Source organism: Petromyzon marinus, chromosome 31, assembly GCF_048934315.1.
Source record: "Petromyzon marinus isolate PM22_M1 ecotype Great Lakes invasive population chromosome 31, UKy_Petmar_22M1.pri1.0, whole genome shotgun sequence".
Taxonomy (NCBI): Eukaryota; Metazoa; Chordata; class Hyperoartia; order Petromyzontiformes; family Petromyzontidae; genus Petromyzon; species Petromyzon marinus.
In genome coordinates, this window is record NC_133697.1 from 3289667 (window position 1) to 3311783 (window position 22117).

Below are 22117 nucleotides of genomic sequence, written 5' to 3' on the forward strand. Positions count from 1 at the left end.
ATATTTTCGCTTTAACGGGGGACCAAATGAGACAACACAACCGAGACAAAACAAATCAGACAGACAATACAAACTCGGCAGCGTAAACCATACACACATATTTGATTCTTTGATTCGTATCACGAGCCCAGGATCTTGGCAAATCCATCCATTTGCAGGCAGGGTGAATCACTGCGTGCCTATAAACCAGCTATTCTGGTCACTCGCACTGTGATCCACACCAACGTACATCCATCTCCTCCACATGCATCATGTACTCTGCCTTCACCAGGTATGACAGGATTCACATGGCCCAGGTGTACTTTGAAATGTGGCGCTTCACAATTCTTCCCACAGACAGGTTTTAATTTAAGGTTCTATGGTGCGTGGCTTAGTTGCGCAGGGTGGCACAGTAGTTACACTTGCGCCTCACAGCCAGAATGTTCCGAGTTCAATTCCCAACTCGGGTGCCTTTCTGTGTGGCGTCTGTACGTTCTCCCCCTGTTCTGCATGGGTTTCGTCCGGTTTCCTCCCACAGCTAAAACATATGTACAAAATGTCGTTTTGGACAAATCATCTCAAGTCTGAAATATTAGCTGCAAATGACTCAATTAGTATCACACTTACAGCAGCAACATCGCCCCATCCTGCAAAAACTTCATGGGACCCTCGTAACAGAGCCTTGAGCCTCAAGCGTAGGAGTAATGATGAATTAACATGTTTGACACGTAACCTATTGTGGATGTTTTGATTAGGCTACGCTTGTGTTCATGTTTTTTTTCCCAGCTGCCTGACGCCAATTTGTTTTAAATTTGATCGCATTCGTGACATTTCTCTCCATTGCTTCCACTTGCCTCGTCTCAGTCGATTTCCCTTCTCGAAATTGCATGAAATTTCTCGTACATTTAAATAGTTGAAGTGTAATATCACCTTCTCTACTTAGCCCAATTCACATTTTTACTAATGTACTACAGATGTTACATTTGTTACATTTTTTTTTACTAATTACAAACTTAAATTGACTTAATGTCACCCAGGTCGCCCTCGCAGAAAAGGCAATGCCACCTCAATCGGTTCACATTTCATCTCTCGGTTCAATAAAGGAGACTGACTCGATGACATGTGCAGGAGAGAGAGGACTGCTGATGAGACGCTGAATGTCAACCAGAGTTTGCTTGTGTTTAACTACTTCTGCTGAAAATATTCACTCCCAGAAGGCTGTGTGGGCGATGGGATGAGTTAAAACAAATACCTGTACCATGTACGTGGAGGTACAGATGTGCGACGGAGTCGAATTGTTTACTTGTTTATTCAGTCGCCGATATTCTCCACTTCGACACAGATGAATATTTTGTGTCCCTGTTTTCATGTGTTCATTTCCATCTGCGCATTCACCCTGCTCGCCAGAGTTCACGGGTGGCAGCTGAGCCTCTCAGCTGCCATTCCCAATTTATCACGGCGCCCAAAATAGTGAACTCCTCCGCACGCCCGAGGAGGGTGGCCATCCAGCAGCCCAGGGGCTCACGCCAGAGCAAGCCCACTTATTACTGGGCCCTACGACATTGAAAACCCGCCAAGCTGGCCAAGCAGCAGCCCCGAAGCAGAATGGAAACGCGCGAAGCATGGTTTTCGGGCCCTGAGGGTAAAGCGGAGCGTGGCGCTTTGCACCCTACCCAGCCCCACCTCCCCTGTGTCGAGCAGGAGACAGCCGTCTCTCCCACAGCAGGAGCCTCCCCTGCACCAACAGCCTTCAGCGCTATATCCTCCATCCCCGCAGCCTTTCATCACTATCACCCCATCCCTTTTATCACTAAGCCACTCCATCACTTCCATCCGTCTATTCCCCTTTATCACCCTATCACTCCGCCACGTCATCCATGCAGGTACCCCCTTATCCCAGCTGCCGAGACACTGAGATTCAGGGTGGATATTTATAAGTTTATTCCACTTCCCAGACATACGGAACGTGCCGCCAGCCTCCACTCGTCCCTCTCTAATTGAATCTCACTCACACAGTGCCTGCCACGCTTAGTCAGAGTGCGGTCTACATGAACCGGAGGTGTACACCATCGAATCGTTCCCATGTTTATCTGTGCGTGACTGGATGTGGGATTCACTGTACAAATGCAAACTGTAGAAGTTGTATATTCAACGTGTGCGTGTGTATATAGATACGCGGTGTGTTTGGGGAGTGGTAGTGTAGCGGTTAGTGCACTGAACTATGAAGCTGGCTACCCGAGTTTGATTCTCGATCACGGCCAACACCAGTGACAATTATCTGAACCGGTGCTGGGCTTCTCCTAGGTCGACTCAACTTCAAATGAGTACCTGATGCAGTGTGTAAACATCGCCACTTGGGAGACAAAGGCGGCGGGGCGTGGTGCTGGCCACCCACACCTTCGTATGCCGTGTCGACCTTCATAGGTGCTTGCTAACAGCACTTGCCCCAATAGTATGTTAAAGGCTATACGGGGGTCTTTGTCTTTGCTTTATCATGTGTTTGCTGCGTGTGCGTTAATCGACACCCGGAGTCGTCTTGTAAATGAGACATGCCATCCCTAGGGACTTTCCAGGTGAAATATTTTAATGAATAATCAAACAAAATATAAAACGTGCTCAGCCACCAGTAACGAGAATCGCAGTGACATGTTCATTCTTGCGTCAACATTTTTAATATTCAGAACCATATAATAGGTAGGGTACGTGTGGTATTAGCGCTGTCATTCTTCAAGCGCAGGGCAATTGTCACGAGGGGAGGAAGGCGCCGCTGTGTTTCGCTGGCACAGGCTGCGGTCGCTTGACAGTGGCGGGCAATGCTGCTGTCGTGTGATCTCAATTGAGTAATCGCGGTGCCATTTTTTCGAAATTGGCAAATATGGACCGCGATGCCAACAGCACCCAGTGGCCTTCTCATTTCGAACGACACCACGTGGTCTTTAACGTCCACTGTGAAGCAGTTGGTGCCTGGTATTTCACGGTCAATGCACGCCGCAATATAAACCAGGGCCGCCTGCCGGATCCGAACCGTGAACCCCCGCACACAAGCGGCGACCGCGGGCCGCGTCACCGCCCCAATCAGTAACTACTCAATAGTAGTTATTGGGTAACTACTCAATAGTAGTTACCCAATAACTACACACACTGGATAGTTACTGTGCAGCTGCTGTTAAATAATACAGGTTTTTTTCGGTAAATATAAATGTGTCGTTAAACCTGCCACCACCCGACACAGCCAATTAGGTTTGTCACTGAAAAAAAACATGCCAATTAGTTACTAGTTCAGCACTAGCCGGTTGTGTGTTGGAGTAAACCCACAACATTTAAAATGCAAGTATGACGTTTTGCCGGTAATTACAACTAGCCTCATCCAGGCAACAGCCAGAATACTTCTGCCTTTCACCTATGCATAATATTTTGGTCGCGAAAGCCTACGTGATAAGCTGCTGTTGAATAATTACATGTTTGCGAGCCAGTGGAAATGAACACACACACGAAGGGTTGCTTGTCAGTGCCATAATACGTATTAACGGAAGCTATTTTTATTTTATTTTAGTTTTTGAGACAGACAGTTGCTGAGCACAGGCCCAAACGGCCAGTAACAAGGAGCACTGTCATCATTGATCCAAAAGATAACCATTGACACGCTTCTTAAATTTAGCAATGTCATTATAAGAGCTTGGCGTGGAAAGAGAGGATGGGAGGGAAGTCCAATGTGGAGCAGTGCCAGGGAATGGAAGTGTTATGACCTGCAGTGTGGCGAGTGGGTGATTGAGTGAGTGGGTGGGTGAGCAAGTGAGTGTGTTGTGGTCTACAGTATGGGGGGGGGGGGTTAACACAGTATTGATGAGACAACACAGTTGGTCTGGTAGACCAAATCCTCATCATTGGTGTGGCAGGATGCAGCAGGATGTTGAGCAGATGGATGGACAGTGTGTGTCACGTGCGCACCTGTTGAGAAAGTAGATGCTGCGAACGTTGCCAAAGAGAGTTCCGAGGTCCTGAGAGGAGAGGGGCAGCCCAGGTGTGGCCTCCATGCAGCCAAGATAATCCTGCGCTCGCACCACAGCACACCGCAGCACACCACAGCACACCACAGCACACCGCAGCACACCACCACATACTCGGCATGTCATCACCCCATCCTCATTATCTCACGCCGACCAACACATCATCCTCCCCACCCACACAGCACCTCATCACCACCACATCCTCACCGAGTCTCTCGCCACCTCTTCACGTCATTGTGACTCTACCTCATGCAAAACTTCCTCAGTCTATAAGAAGGGGATAGAGAATGCGTAATGGAAATGTATTGATAGAAACAAGGTCAAAGGAGGGAGGGTGGGAGGGAAGGGTAATTTTAGGGCCATGTGTTGCTCAGTTTGTAGATTACTCCAAGCCAATTGTTTCTGGAAGAACCGTGTGGCTAATGGCCAGACTGCTATGTGTATTCTATGGCTTTGTGTTGAACTAGGACCCGATGTCTAAAAGAGAGGGTGCTTGCCTAAAACACCTGGCAGTTCACCAGCGTTGGTTAAAGCAAGCTCGACCCTGCTGACGAGACACTGACTGTCAAAACGGGTCCAGAGTTGGTGATGACCCAGCGCTGGTGAAATTGTGCACTCCCTTTTGGTCATGCGGCTTATAGGATGGGTAAAAAAAATTGTATTTTGTGTGGAGGGACAGATGTGTGAAGGAGGCTGATTGTCTGCTCAGTTACATCACCTCTCGGCATTGTTATTCAACCACGAATTGGACAGAAGCTGAGTCTCATGTCTATGGGACCTTTTTCCAAGTATCCAAATGATGAAAAAATAAGAATAGGGCTTTACCCTTTCTGGCAATGACACCGGTATTAAGATGTTCAAACGCCAAATAGACACCCAAAGCTGTGTCTACTTTGCTAGGTAAGGCTGCGTGGTGGGAGCAGGCTGAGCAGGATTCCTCCTCACATGAGAAGCCTCATGGCTCCCGAAATTGACAATGTGACCACTATTGTTGAGCCTTCTCCTGCGCAGTCCAGTTATTTTTGCTCAAGTAGTTGCAACGTAGCATGGTGTTACCCACTCCAGGTCAAAGGTCAAGATGTCATCATGGCCAAAGTCGTTGAGGCCACCATCACCACCACTCCTCCTCGCAGCCAATACTTTGTATCACATCCCGCAGCTGCTGCACAGTAGGCACGCAACATGCACAATCTGCCCAAACACTCTCCCACCGACTGCTCTTAGGTTGCCCTTGGTCGCCCGTGGAGACCACGCTGATGCCGGTGTTGACGATTGGCCCTCCTCCACCATCCTGCAGACGTGTCCTACCCAGTGCAGCCATTTTTTGCTGAATCATGTCAACCCCTACATGCGACCAACCCACATGAGCCAGATGACGTATCGCTGGAAACCTTGGCCCTGACCCAAGTGGGGCCCGTATGGTGAAGGAAGGTTTTATTTATTTTTTGCAGTCATTAAACTGCATTGATATTTTTTTTTAACACAGTTGCTGAGATCTTAAAGTCCCAAAATGCCAAGCGGCCAGCAACAAACAGCACCATTAAAAGTTGTAAGAGTTAACACTTTTCTTGAATTGAGCAAGGTTATGAAGGCTTAGGCTAAGAGACGATGGAAGGGAGGGGATTGTGCAGCCATCTCGGGTCTCTCTCCGCCAGCATGTGCCGGTGGCGACCGCTGCTCACCTGCACGATGCTGCTCAGGTCTCTCACGTAGGCCCGCTCAGTCTGCAGCATCTCGAGCAGGACGCGCTCCAGCGAGGACAAGGAGCAGCCATCGGCAGCCAGTGTCATCCTCACGCGTGTGCCCTCCTTCCCCGGACGCCCCGTCTCCTGGCTGCCGCTGCTGCCGCTGCTGCCGCTGCTGCTTCGGCGAGTGTCCTCCTCCTCCAGCTCCAAGATGTCGCTCTCCCTCACCTGCAGCACGGCCTCCTGCAGCTGCCCATTTCGACCGGCGCGCTGCCCCGCCGGCACCGTGACCCCGTCCTCTTGCGGTTCCAGCGGGCAGCGTCCCCCCGCCGCGGTTGTGGTCAGCGCCTCCATCTTTCCCAGCTCCGGCTCCCGATCGCTGAAGGCATCGCGCTCACTGCAGGAGCACCCCGAGTCCCCCGGCGCCAGCGAGGAGGACGGAGAGGATGCCAGCACGAGGCTGCTCCCGAACGAGAGGTGGCTGTCTCGGGATGACGACGAGGAACTAGTAGAGCCGAGGCTGACAGGACGCTTAGGTCCCAGGCCCCCGTCTGCCTGAGACCCCCCTACCGCTTCTGCTGCAATTTGGGCTTTGGTGAGCATTCCCGGCCACGTTGGCTTTACAGGAGAAGCTTCTGTCCCACGGTGCCCAGGAGGTGGCACGTGAACAGAAAGGTGAGAGCAACTGTTAATCCACAGATCTCAAAGTGACAACATTGCTTCGTGAGTCTGTGGGAGACCGGAGTCGGATTATTTATCACCAAGCTTCTCTGGGGCCAGAGTATTGGGGATCTTGAGGCCCGAGTGATTTTAGCCGTATTTTTGGACTGGCCGACTTAAAAAAATACAAGAAGAGTTTTAAGTTTGGTGTGTAATACACATTAACAAACTGTGTGAATTAAACCTTCTCCTTTACCATAGTTCTTTGGAAATATTGAACTCGATTTCCCCAAACCTCTTCATCATAGAAATGTTCATCTTCACCAATTGAAAACTTGTCCTGAGAAGAGGTGAAAAGAAAACAATGATCAATAATCGCCAGATCCACATCCTCACAACCCAAGGCACTGTCGACCCTCTCACCGCATCGCACCCTGTGCGAATAATTGGCTTGATTTGGCATCTCTCTCACTCGACACGGTCAATTCTGGAATCACTTGGTCTCTCAACTTCATCTAAAGTCAATGCCGAGCGCAGTGGAAATGGATGAACGGGCTTTGATGTAAACCCTTTTAGAATCACATTTAAGCAATTTACCTTCATAGCCTCTACTTGCCTAAAATTTGTGAATTTACCTCCCAACAGATGAGCACAGAGTGCCTGGCTCTGTCGAGCACGGTTGGCTACGTACAGCGCAAAGTTCAACGTGCGCCAACACTGTGGGGTTCAGGGCGCAGTGGACGGTCATCCTCGAGTAACGACGGGCGGCAATCGCGTTGTGCGAATCAAAGCGTCGTGAGCGCGCTCCAGTGAGCCCCCTCTTGACTCCCGCCGCCACTATCTGGACGTGCATCAGGGCAACAGGAATCGGCTATAAATAGCCCCGTGGCCATCGGATGCCATTTACGTTCCGCCGCGCTCGCAACACGCTTGGCCGTGTGCCGTGGCCAGGCCCCGCCCACGGTGGCAGAGAATGTTGATTGAATTAAAATGCTCTTTGGTTCTATTCGGTAAAGTCACGTAGGTAAAAAAATAAAACAAAAAAATCATGACGTTTGGGCCACAACACAAGTGGCCTTCATCAGGTGAAGGGACCGGACTGTCCAGAGGACAGCGTTGGAGTGAAAACAGCCAAGCTCAGGTCGCGTCCTTTAAGCTGTGTGGGAGGAAACAAAAGCGCCTTGACAAAGCAATTAGCATAAAAATGAGCATGATGTACGTAGGAGGTACATGATAGACCGGCGCGGGGGAGAGGGGGGGAGTTTACATAATGTTGGTGTGAAGGGAATCAGCTATGAAAGTTTGGGATACCACTACTTGAAAAAATATACTGTACCATTGAAAATTAGTTTAATGTTTGGTTTGATTTAAAACATCTTTCCAATGATTGCTTAATTTGAAACCATCCTCTCGGTTGAAATTGTGTCTGTGTTTGTAAATCTGAATTGCCTCGTGGACAAATCTCTGATAAAAACCCGTGGGTTTGCAGAGAACCTTGGTATCGGGTATCGGAGAAAACTATATCGTGATCACCCACAGCGTTGTAACAGTGATCAGCTACGGCAGAAGAATTCGTTCTGCCGTGTTTCAAATCTGATTTGTGCTCGCGAATTCGGTCAGAGACATGTCGTTTCGTCTCCCCGATATAGCAGTCACCACAGGTGCAGCTCAATTTGTAAACCCCGGGGTACTGTAAGTCAGGAATGACATCCTTCACGGATGGGATCAGGTCATGGATTTTGTGTACTGTATTGAACCGGACCAGGATCTTGTGTTTGTTTAGAATTTTGGAGATCTTTTTAGTAACGCCTGCTATATATAGTAGTGTGATGGTTTTGATCGTAGTATCAAGTGGTTGTTTCTGTATGGAGGGAGAAACAGCTTGGCGGATGGTACGGTCAGAGTATCCGTTCCTCTTGAGGGCCAGATGTACATGTTTTAATTCACTGGTCAGGTGGTGTTGGTCCGAAATGCAATGAGCCCTGTGGTATAACGTTTTGATCAGAGAATTATTTTGAGTCGGGTGGTGGTGGGAATCAGGTTTCAAGTAGGAATCTGTGTGGATGGGTTTCCTGTAGACAGAATGTCCCAATGAGCCATCAGGTCTCCTCTCAAACAGAACATCCAAAAATGGCAGCTTGCCATCTTTCTCCACTTCCATGGTGAATTTGATGGCGGGGTGTCTGGAATTGATGTGGTCTAGGAAAAGGTTCAAAGCTGGGAGGCCATGTGGCCAAATGACGAAAGTGTCGTCTACACATCTCTTCCACAGAGAAGGTCTGAGGGTGGAAGTCTGGATGGCGTCTGATTCAAATTTCTCCATGAAAACATTGGCTATCACTGGTGACAAGGGGGAACCCATGGGGGTATCCCTCATTTTGTTTGTAGAAGGTGCCATTCCAAGTAAAGTAGGTATTGGTGAGGCAGCGCCTAACCAAGTAGTGGTATCCTAAATTTTCACAGCTGCTTATCTCCCTTCACACCAACATTATGTAAACTCCCCTTCCCCCCCTCCCCCCCGCGCCGGTCCATCATGTACCTCCTATGTACATCATGCTCATTTTTATGTTAATTCCTTTGTCAAGGCGCTTTTGTTTCCTCCCACACAGCTTAAAGGACGCGACCTGGGCTTGGCTGTTTTCACTCCAACGCTGTCCTCTGGACAGTCCGGTCCCTTCACCTGATGAAGGCCACTTGTGTTTTGCCGAAACGTCGTGATGTTTTTGTTGTTTTATTTTTTACCTACGTGGCTTTACCGAATAGAACCAAAGAGTATGGATCCTTGCAGTCACGAAAGCTTCAAATCTAGAATTGAATTAAAATATTTCCACCTGAAAAGATCCACAGGGATAGAACACCTTGACTGCAAGCGTGTCCAGGGTGTCTTATACACACGTAAGAGCCACATCTCATTTGCTCCAGTGTGAGGTGCATGTGTGCGTGTATAAAACCAAGTGGGGAGCGGTATTAGTTGCGCTTCGTGCACTGTGCTATAAATCCGGTCACCCCGGTTTGATTCCCATTCATGGTCAAAGTCAGTAACAAATTTCTGAACCCCTCCTGCGCCTCCCCTAGGTCGACTCAGCCTTAAATGAGTACCTGGTGCAGTGTGAAAACATCACCACTGGGGAGACAAAGGCGGCCGGGTATGGCTTATATGTATGTATGTTTGATGAACTTCTTTCGCATCATACGTAACTAACCATGCTAATGGGAGGTGCTGGCCACACTACCTCTCTACGTGTGCCGTGCTGGCCTTAATAAGTGCTCACGAAAAGCATCAGCCCCAAGGGTCTGGTAGAGGCTATGCACCACACACACGAACATTGTCTTTGTATAAAAAGAAAGAGTGCAGAGTTATTGCTTCTGACAAATGGATTTCATCATTTAACTGTACATTTGTGTTTGTGATGAAATTAACAAAGCGAGACGATCACCCACCAGAGGAATGTGGAATTTCCTCCCACTGGCTCAGGGAAGAAACTGGCAAATGAGCAAAATCTCCCAAACATTGAGATTTCGTTCCATCTCAAAACCATCCTCTGTGCCTTAAACCAGAGCCAAAGCAATCTTTCCCCATTATCTGATGGAACGGTTCAACAAGTGACACACGGTAAAGGACAACTCATGAATATGCATTGCTCAAGAAGCAGCCGCTGAACAAAATGTCAAAGGCACCGTTCCGCGCTATCGTAGGAAACATTTCTTTACAGCTGCTAAGCACAGGTCCAAAATCCCAAATCATCAAGAGGCCAGCAACAAACTGCACTACAAAAATTGCATTAAAAACGAGTTAACAAGCTTCTTGAATTGGGCTTCCAAAATGAGTGATGGGAGGGAATTCTGAAGTGGAGCAGCGCAAGGGATAAAGCAGAAAGAGAAATGAAGGGGGCAGTGTGGCGAGTGGGTGAGTGAGGATGAGTGAGTGTGGGGAGCGGAAGAGTAGCAGTTGGTGCGCTGCGCTATGAACCCGGCGACTCGAGTTCGATTCCCGCTCACGGCCAACGCCAGTGACGATTATCTGAACCAGTAATGGGCCTCCCCTATGTAGACTCAGCTTCAATTGAGTACCAAGTGTGCTGTGTCAAAGCGCTGTCTTTAAGGAGACAAAGGCGGCCGGATGCTGGTGCTGGCCACCCACCCCCTGGTGTGCCGTTCCGACCTTCATAGTTACCCTGCTAACGGCACTTACCTCAACAGTCTGGTAAGGCTGTACTGGGGGATCTTTGTCTTTGTGGGTGGGTGAGTGGGTGGATGTGTGTGTTGTTGTGACCAGCAGTGTGGCGATTGAACACAGTGTGAATGGGATGAAACTGAGAAACCGAGACCTCAACATGGGTGGAGAAATAAATGAGCGAAATTCACTCACAAACTGACAACACTTTTTCATAAGCCACTTTGGTTGACAGAATTCCGGAACAACAAGCCCTTAATGCCTGTGGTCTTGTGATACAGCAATTAAAGCACCGTGTTTACAGAACGCCTCCGTAAACAGTGCTGCTCCCCAGGGCTCGCGTCAACACGGGATGGGAGCTAGCAGCAGCGGCGAGCTGCACGCTCAACTCGAGCACGGCATCGCATTAGACTCACGCACGCCTAATGGGGCTCTCCCCAGACAGCAGTGCTTAGCCAGGATTTGCCGATTTCACTGCGGTTCAATTGAGATAAGCCTTAATTATGACAATGGAAAAAATGCCGTTTCCCAAACCGCATGCAACCGGCCCATGTGACTTTCTGGAAACGATGTGTACCCTTCCTGGGGGCAAGCCGCATCATCCCACTCATATCCGCCGGGCACTGCACACTCTGTGAGTCAGCACCACAGGGTTTTTACGACGGACTCGCGCCGGGTCACCGGACCACTGCAGGGCTCCGTTCCAAGTGCGTAAAGGTGCCACCCGCATCATTCAGTATTCCTCAGCAAGACGATGACCCCCCCCCCACTCCATGTAGATGATGCTCATGAAACCCACCGGCCGGCATTGCTTGCGTCAACAACGCCTCTACTACGGTTTTAAAAAAAAAAACAAGTTTTTTTTTCTCCAAGCCGACTTTCGTTCCAGGAAATCATTTTGCTATTTAATTATGTTATTTATGTTTGTGCACTGTTGTCGACGTCTTGTGTAGCGGGAGGTGTTTTTGCTCCAATTTCGATTTGGATCATTGCTTTCACAATTTATGATGAGCTGGGTCACTCTTGCAAACGGATCTTAATTATTTTGGGGGGGGGGGGGTAGGGGGTCAGATTGCACAAGTCCGCACCTCCAATATGCATGGTTGGCTACGTACAGTGCGAAAGAAGTGACGTACAGCCTCCTCCACCCGACGAAGCCAATTAATAAACAGGTGGACTTCACAAATCTGGCTGTCGCCTGATGAAGCTAGTTGTAATTACTGGCGAAACGTCGTACTCAGATGTAAATGTTGTGGCTTGGCTCTCCGACACACCACCGGTGTGCTGTACTAGTACACTACACTATACACTACACTACTATACACTACAATACACTACACTATACACTACACTATACACGAGTGCTGTGCTCGTGACGAATTGGCCACGTTCTGTTTACGTGACAACCCTTACTAGATTCGAAGCTTTCGTGACTGCAGGAATTACTCTTTGGTTCTTTCGGTAAAGTCACGTAGAAATAAATTAAATTAAATAATAATAGAATACGACGTTTCGATTGCCAACACAAGCAACCATCATCAGGTACAAATGAATGAGAAAACAAACCTAGTAAACTTGGAAATATAATGCAATACAACACAGAGAGTCGGCCAACAAAACAGTCAACACCCCACCTGGTTGATTACGTTCTTCCAAAGATTGCTACATTTGAGAGACAAAACATAGACACGGAGACACACATGGTTGTAGAGACACACACACACATAGGCACCTATGTGTGTGTCTCTCTCTGTCTCTGTGTGTGTCTCTCTCTGTCTCTGTGTGAGTCTCTCTCTGCTTGTGTGTCTGTCTTGTGCGACGCTACGCCGAGGCAAATGCAGAACCGCTTATTCCTACTTGCGCGACGCAGTTCTGTTCACTCAGTAGCGTTCTATCCAATTCGTATCCGCGTTATAAAAAAAAAATTGAGTTCCTTAATACATTTATCGCGTTACATCCAATTCGCGTTATAAAGACATGCGTGACAGCAGAGCAGACCGGTACTCATCTGGCTAAACAAAATCAACTGAACCTAGCATAACACGCAATCCGGTTGACACGTACGTGAACCTGTGACGAACCTATCAGTTCATTTCACCCCCCACTAACTGACCGAGTAGGGCCGAGGGAATGTCTTCCACGCTGGATGCCCGCGAGAGGCATCGGGTGCTGTGTGCTCACACATCCCAGCGAGGGCTTGTACATGCGACAACAAGCAGTTCCCAAAACAAGCTATTCTTACCCCGAGTGCTCCTGCAGTGGCAGGAAGCCCAAATCGTGGGCTGGGACCACGGTCAAGGGACCGGATGGCACGGGCCTCCTCAACCCTCTTTTCTCTTTAAAACACAATTTGAAAGCAAACTACTGACGTGCACTGCTGCGTCGAGCAGCGGGGATAGATGGATGCGTGGTCAGCACCGCCTGTGCCGTGACGGTAACGCAAATAAGGGCAGATCGTATCTGACGGCACATCAAGACGCCCAAAAAAGCCGATGCCAGTGAGCCGTGCTGCAGGTACCCCCCTGTGCTGTAAGGCAGTGGCCGACGACAGATTCCGCTGTCACGAAACCACCCGGGCCGAGTAGTTTCGGCAGTCGTGCTGCTCACCTGCAAGTAGCCCGGCACTGACACGGTGCAGCGCTGATGAGTACTCACCCTCAACTGCACTGATCAGTATGACACCACAAGTTGGACTGACAAATACCGTCACCTTGAGCTGTGCAAACAAGTACTCTTGCTGAGCTGTACTGAAGAGTACCACAGAATGCACTGCACTGCACTGTCAATCTGAAATGCACCAACACTGAGCATCACAAACGACAGTCAACTTCGCACAGCACTGGCATGGTTTGTCACTGACACTACTGTCACTAGCACTGACAAGTACTGTCACACGTTACTGTCACTAGCACTGACAAGTACTGTCACACTTTACTAACACACCACTGACAAGTACTGTCACACTTTACTGTCACTAGCACTGACAAGTACTGTCACACTTTACTGACACAGCACTGACAAGTACTGTCACACTTTACTGTCACTAGCACTGAAAAGTACTGTCACACGTTACTGTCAATAGCACTGACAAGTACTGTCACACTTTACTGTCACTAGCACTGACAAGTACTGTCACACTTTACTGACTAAGCACTGACAAGTACTGTCACACTACTGACACTAGCACTGACAAGTACTGTCACACTTTACTGACACAGCACTGACAAGTACTGTCACACTTTACTGTCACTAGCACTGACAAGTACTGTCACACTTTACTGTCTAGCACTGACAAGTACTGTCACACTTTACTAACACACCACTGACAAGTACTGTCACACTTTACTGTCACTAGCACTGACAGGTACAGTCACACTTTACTGTTACTAGCACCGACAAGTACTGTTACACTTTACTGACAAGTACTGTCACACTTTACTAACACACCACTGACAAGTACTGTCACACTTTACTGTCACTAGCACTGACAAGTACTGTCACACTTTACTGTCACTAGCACCGACAAGTACTGTTACACTTTACTGACAAGTACTGTCACACTTTACTAACACACCACTGACAAGTACTGTCACACTTTACTGTCACTAGCACTGACAAGTACTGTCACACTTTACTGACACAGCACTGACAAGTACTGTCACACTTTACTGTCACTAGCACTGACAAGTACTGTCACACGTTACTGTCACTAGCACTGACAAGTACTGTCACACTTTACTGTCACTAGCACTGACAAGTACTGTCAAACTTTACTGACACAGCACTGACAAGTACTGTCACACTTTACTGTCACTAGCACTGACAAGTACTGTCACACTTTACTGACACAGCACTGACAAGCACTGTCACACTTTACTGTCACTAGCACGGACAAGTACTGTCACACTTTACTGTCACACCACTGACAAGTACTGTCACACTTTACTGTCACTAGCACTGACAAGTACTGTCACACTTTACTGTCACTAGCACTGACAAGTACTGTCACACTTTACTGTCACTAGCACTGACAAGTACTGTCACACTTTACTGTCACTAGCACTGACAAGTACTGTCACACTTTACTGTCACTAGCACCGACAAGTACTGTTACACTTTACTGACAAGTACTGTCACACTTTACTGACACACCACTGACAAGTACTGTCACACTTTACTGTCACTAGCACCGACAAGTACTGTTACATTTTACTGACAAGTACTGTCACACTTTACTGACACAGTACTCACAAGTACTGTCACACTTTACTATCACAGCACTGACAAGTACTGTCACACTTTACTGTCACTAGCACTGACAAGTACTGTCACACTTTACTGTCACTAGCACTGGCAAGTACTGTCACACTTTACTATCACAGCACTGACAAGTACTGTCACACTTTACTGTCACACCACTGACAAGTACAGTCACACTTTACTGTCACTAGCACTGGCAAGTACTGTCACACTTTACTATCACAGCACTGACAAGTACTGTCATACTTTACTATCACAGCACTGACAAGTACTGTCATACTATACTGACACTAGCACTGACACCAGTACTGTCACACTTTACTGTCACTAGCACTGACAGGTACAGTCACACTTTACTGTCACTAGCACTGACATCAGTACTGCCACCCTGAGCTGTACTGACACCACCAGTACTGTCACCCTGAGCTGTACTGACACCACCAGTACTGTCACCCTGAGCTGTACTAACACAACCAGTACTGCCACCCTGAGCTGTACTGACACCACCAGTACTGTCACCCTGAGCTGTACTGACACAGCACTGACACCACCAGTACTGTCACCCTGAGCTGTACTGACACCACCAGTACTGTCACCCTGAGCTGTACTGACACCACCAGTACTGTCACCATGAGCTGTCGTGACACCACCAGTAGTGTCACTCTGAGCTGTACTGACACCACCAGTACTGTCACCCTGAGCTGTAGTGACACCACCAGTACTGTCACCCTGAGCTGTACTGACACCACCAGTACTGCCACCCTGAGCTGTACTGACACCACCAGTAATTTCACTCTGAGCTGTACTGACACCACCAGTACTGTCACCCTGAGCTGTACTGACACCACCAGTACTGCCACCCTGAGCTGTAGTGACACCACCAGTACGAGCTGTAGTGACACCACCAGTACTGTCACTCTGAGCTGTAGTGACACCACCAGTACTGTCACCCTGAGCTGTACTGACACCACCAGTAATGTCACTTTGAGCTGTACTGACACCACCAGTACTGTCACCCTGAGCTGTACTGACACCACCAGTACTGCCACCCTGAGCTGTAGTGACACCACCAGTACTGTCACCCTGAGCTGTAGTGACACCACCAGTACTGTCACCCTGAGCTGTAGTGACACCACCAGTACTGCCACCCTGAGCTGTACTGACACCACCAGTACTGCCACCCTGAGCTGTACTGACACAGCACTGACACCACCAGTACTGCCACCCTGAGCTGTACTGACACAGCACTGACACCACCAGTACTGTCACCCTGAGCTGTAGTGACACCACCAGTACTGTCACCCTGAGCTGTACTGACACCACCAGTACTGTCACCATGAGCTGTCGTGACACCACCAGTAGTGTCACTCTGAGCTGTACTGACACCACCAGTACTGTCACCCTGAGCTGTAGTGACACCACCAGTACTGTCACCCTGAGCTGTACTGACACCACCAGTACTGCCACCCTGAGCTGTACTGACACCACCAGTAATTTCACTCTGAGCTGTACTGACACCACCAGTACTGTCACCCTGAGCTGTACTGACACCACCAGTACTGCCACCCTGAGCTGTAGTGACACCACCAGTACGAGCTGTAGTGACACCACCAGTACTGTCACTCTGAGCTGTAGTGACACCACCAGTACTGTCACCCTGAGCTGTACTGACACCACCAGTAATGTCACTCTGAGCTGTACTGACACCACCAGTACTGTCACCCTGAGCTGTACTGACACCACCAGTACTGCCACCCTGAGCTGTAGTGACACCACCAGTACTGTCACCCTGAGCTGTAGTGACACCACCAGTACTGTCACCCTGAGCTGTAGTGACACCACCAGTACTGCCACCCTGAGCTGTACTGACACCACCAGTACTGCCACCCTGAGCTGTACTGACACAGCACTGACACCACCAGTACTGTCACCCTGAGCTGTAGTGACACCACCAGTACTGTCACCCTGAGCTGTAGTGACACCACCAGTACTGCCACCCTGAGCTGTACTGACACCACCAGTACTGCCACCCTGAGCTGTACTGACACAGCACTGACACCACCAGTACTGTCACCCTGAGCTGTAGTGACACCACCAGTACTGTCACCCTGAGCTGTAGTGACACCACCAGTACTGCCACCCTGAGCTGTACTGACACCACCAGTACTGCCACCCTGAGCTGTACTGACACCACCAGTACTGTCACCCTGAGCTGCACTGACACCACCAGTACTGTCACCCTGAGCTGTACTGACACCACCAGTACTGTCACCCTGAGCTGTACTGACACCACCAGTACTGTCACCTTGAGCTGTACTGACACCACCAGTACTGCCACCCTGAGCTGTACTGACACAGCACTGACACCACCAGTACTATCACCCCTGAGCTGTACTGACACCACCAGTACTATCACCCCTGAGCTGTACTGACACCACCAGTACTATCACCCCTGAGCTGTAGTGACACCACCAGTACTGTCACCCTGAGCTGTAGTGACACCACCAGTACTGTCACCCTGAGCTGTAGTGACACCACCAGTACTGTCACCCTGAGCTGTAGTGACACCACCAGTACTCTCACCCTGAGCTGTAGTGACACCACCAGTACTGCCACCCTGAGCTGTAGTGACACCACCAGTACTGTCACCCTGAGCTGTAGTGACACCACCAGTACTGTCACCCTGAGCTGTACTAACACCACCAGTACTGTCACCCTGAGCTGCACTGACACCACCAGTACTGCCACCCTGAGCTGTAGTGACACCACCAGTACTGTCACCCTGAGCTGTAGTGACACCACCAGTACTGCCACCCTGAGCTGTAGTGACACCACCAGTACTGTCACTCTGAGCTGTAGTGACACCACCAGTACTGTCACCCTGAGCTGTAGTGACACCACCAGTACTGTCACCCTGAGCTGTACTAACACCACCAGTACTGTCACCCTGAGCTGCACTGACACCACCAGTACTGCCACCCTGAGCTGTAGTGACACCACCAGTACTGTCACCCTGAGCTGTACTGACCTGGCGTGGTGTGCCCGCCGTGCCGCTCTCTCTGCGCTCTCAAGGACCGCTCCGGCACGCCGCTGCGCGCCACTGACACCGCTGCTGGCAGCTCGCCGTCGTCTCCCACCGTCTTGTCATCTCCCGCGGGAGCCAATAAGTCGCTACTGCTCCCGTGACTCAACACTGCTCACCAAAAAAAACGCGAAACCCATAAATACTCCCAAACGGAAGCCACCTTCGTCAAGTCGTCGCCCCCCCCCCCCACCCTCTTGTTGTTTTCTGAGATCAATTGGAAGGAAACTTTGGGGCAAAACAAACAGACATTGGCAGCGATCCTCAAGAGCTGATTGTGGAGATATCCAACGTTACCCTACGCATCCAAACCCCAGAGTGCAACTCCACTAATTCTGTCAACAACAATAACTAGCATTCGTTTATGAAGGGATATAAACAAAATACAACCGCGCCGCGTGATATGGCTGTCCGTGGCGAGCCCTAGTGAGGTGGCGATGCTCGTGTTCACCTGCTGAGGTGGCCGCGGGGAGCGGTGGCGCAACGGTTAGCGGGGAGCGGTGGCGCAACGGTTAGCGCGCCGCGCTACGAACCCGGCGTCCCGAGTTCGATTATCTGAGCCGGTCATGGGCCCTCCCCAAGGTCGACTCGGCCTCAACTGAGTGCCTGGTGCGGTGTGTAAACTGGGGAGACAAAAGCGGTCGGGCGTGGTGTTGCCGGACTTCATAGGTGCTCGCTATCAGCACTTGCCCTACCAGTCTATTAAGGCTACACAGGGGGGATATCCTTGTCCTTGACGTGACTGCACACACCACACACACACACCACGCACACCACACACACACACCACACACACACCACACACACACCACACACACCACACACACACACCACACACACCACACACACACACCACACACACCACACACACACCACACACACACCACATCACACACACATCACACACACACACACCACACATACCACAAACACCACACACACACCACACACACCACACACACCATATACACCACACACCACACACACCACACACACCACACCACACACACTACACCACATACACCACAAACACCACACACACCACAAACACCACACACACCACACACACCACACACACCACACACACCGCACACACACCACACACACACACCACACACACACACACTACACCACAAACACCACACACACACCACAAACACCACACACACCAACCACACACACCACAAACACCACACACACACCACACACACACACCCACACCACAAACACCACACACACACACACCACACACACCACACACACACACCACATCACACACACCACACATACCACAAACACCACACACACCACACACACACCACAAACACCACACACACCACGCACACACACCACACAAATACCACAAACACCACACACACACCACACACACCACACGCCACACACCACACACACACCACACACACACCACACACACCACACACACACCACACACACACACCACACAAACACCACACACACACACCACACACACACCACACACACACCACACACACCACACACACCACACACACACCACCACACACACACACCACACACACACCACACACACCACACACACACCACACACACCACACACACACCACACACAGACACCACACACACACCACACACCACACCACACACACACACCACACACAGACACCACACACCACACAGACACCACACACACACATACACCACACACACACCACACACACACATACACCACACCACACACACCACACACACACCACACACCACACCACGCACCACATACACCACATACACCACATACACCACACACACCACACACACACACCACACACACACCACACAGACCACACTACACCACAGACACAAACACCACACACAAACACCACACACACACACCACACACACACCACACGCACCACACACACACCACACACACACACCACACACACGTGCCAGTGAACCCGGCACTGCCACGTGCGTGGTGCGGTCCCCTTGAGGGAGAAGTCGAGGAAGCCAGGAAAAGATTTACAGCCAATTGGGAACTTGTCAAATATGTATAGTCTTGTCGATTGGGATTATTTGTTATTGTGAGTGCAGTGGCGCGTGTGCAGAATTTAGTTGCTATTTTTTTATTAAATTTTCCATTTTTATTCCAACTGTACACGAATTAAGAGAGATATTCTCATTTGTATCACAGTTGCCTCCTTTCGTTCAAGTGCCCAGGGTGTCAGCACTGCGGATGAAGCACTGAACGAAGCTTCAACGAGCCTCTATCATCCACGTTTTGTACGCACTGTACCGCATGTTGAACTTCTTTCGCACCGTACGTAGCCAGTCCCGGATTCTCCTAGTAGCACAATTAGCTAGATAATATGTAGCTACACATGTAGTAGCTACAAATGCTACGGGCCCCGCACTTTTAAGGGCCCTGCGCTAAATGCTTTCAAGCTATCAATTCCGGTGCAATGATTTTGCACTTGCTCTATTACTATAGTACTACACTGCCTTCAACTTTTATGAACGACTAGGTGTTTAAGGTGAGCGATTTGTCGTATTATACGGCTGTATAGCAAATGAAAGAATACAATTTCTTTACCGTGCAAGTAAAAAAATTGTCTTAATGTTTTTTTTTATTCAGGGCCCCTTTATAACAACATATGCTACCACAGGCCCCGCACTAGCTTAGGCACTGACAACACGTGAAGTCCGCATGCCATTCGCCTTGTCCACCTTCTCCACCCCTGCCCTTCCACCACATCGACCGCAACATCACCACCACCACCACCACCCACCCCCAACACGTCCGCCCCGCCAGGGAGGCCAACTCAGGCGCCGGCGCCCGCTGGGCGAGGCGGAGCGACGCCGTGGCTGGTTGCCTGTCGCGGGGCCTCACCTCATTTGAAGGCCCTCGGAGACACGAACCCACAAAAGCTCCACGCGGACAGAGTTCGGCCGCTGTCTCTTCCTCCTCTTCCTCCTCTTCCCCACCATGGGAGACCTCGTCCTCAATCCCACCGCCTGCTCCGCGCACCCGCAGCCCCGGCTGCAGGCGAGGCCCGTGGCCACGGTGACCCCGGGCCACGGTGACCCCGGGCCAAGTCGCGACGCAGGCGGCGGGGCTCGGAGCTCGGGGCCTTCGGTACTCGGTGGGGGTGGGTGGGGGCCAGGGACTCGCAGCTGCGTGAAGCCTCAGCCCCTACCACGGGGGTGGCACGGGGCCACGCGGGTGGCGGCGAGGGATTGAATTTCACAGCGACGGCGAAACCCCGAGGGAGACGCGCGCGGCGAGCCCCGTGGAGGCCCCGGGAGAATGCGCGCAGGGCCCGCCTGAAGATCGACCTTCAAACTCGACTCGGGGCCCCGAAGCCGATCATAAACAAGAGACGAACCACCACCCACCACAACCACAACCACCCCCAATGCAGACGGGGTCTTCCTATGCGGTGCGGGAATGTGAATGTGAAATCGTAACGGTGATTGTTGACGACCTGGGTCAGCTCCAACTCTCGCTGGCTGTGCTTGAGAAGTCCGTGGGGTTGCTGCGGAGCGGTCGTGTCGCGGGTTCGATTCCCACTCACGGCCAAAGCCGGCGACGATTATCTGAATCGGTCCTGGGCCTCCCCTAGGTCGACTCAGCCTCAAGTGCGTACCTGGTGCGGTGTGTAAAACAACATGCGCTGGGCAGACAAAGGCGGCCGGGCGTGGTGCTGCATGGCCACCACCCACCCCCTCGTGTGTCCGTGCCAAACTTTGTCTTTGTTGTGTCAGTTTCTGGATGTGGGTGAAGTTGTCAGGGTGTGTCGGGTGAGGGGGGTCTGGATATGAACAAGAGCATCAGGAACAGGGTGTCAATGGTGTGGGCGAGGGTGTTGTGTGGGTGTCAGGGTAAGGGTGTTGTGTGGGTGTCAGGGTGTGGGTGGCAGGGTGTGGGTGTCAGGGTGTTGGAGACGCTGCTGCTGAGACTGGAGCGTGCCACTAAGAGATGGGGCCTTACCATCAGCCCCACCAAAACTAAGCACCTGCCTGGGTATTTTGTACCATCGGACACTCCACCCCCACAACTCCCAATCGGTGATGGGACAATTGTGGAGAGAGTGGAGAGTTTCCCATACCTGGGCAGTGTACTTATGACTGGCTCCAGTTTAACAGCAGAGGTCTCACTCCGAATCAGTCGAGCGGCAATATCTTTTCATCGGTTGTGATCTGAACGTGGCTCTTTCACTCCAGCGCTGTCCTACCAGACAGTCTCGTCCCTTCACCTGATAAAGGCCGCTTG

General features: G+C 50.5%; 1 protein-coding gene across 3 annotated transcripts in view; it reads right to left on the bottom strand.

Annotated features, from left to right (window-relative positions):
* LOC116947654 (uncharacterized) overlaps positions 1-21895 on the bottom strand; it is a 40765-nt gene extending 18870 nt beyond the window's left edge. Inside the window, exons 1-4 of one of the 3 annotated variants that reach the window (XM_032963629.2) lie at positions 20735-21895; positions 17794-17958; positions 5669-6671; positions 3928-4028 (exon numbers count right to left, since the gene is read on the bottom strand). In XM_032963629.2, coding sequence (XP_032819520.2) covers positions 3928-4028; positions 5669-6274 — 707 coding nt within the window. In that variant the 5' untranslated portion in view covers positions 6275-6671; positions 17794-17958; positions 20735-21895. Of the gene's footprint in view, positions 1-3927; positions 4029-5668; positions 6672-17793; positions 17976-20734 lie in introns of those variants that run through there. The other 2 variants (XM_032963630.2, XM_076070995.1) reach the window with 2 other exon arrangements.
* Positions 21896-22117: the final 222 nt, after the last annotated feature.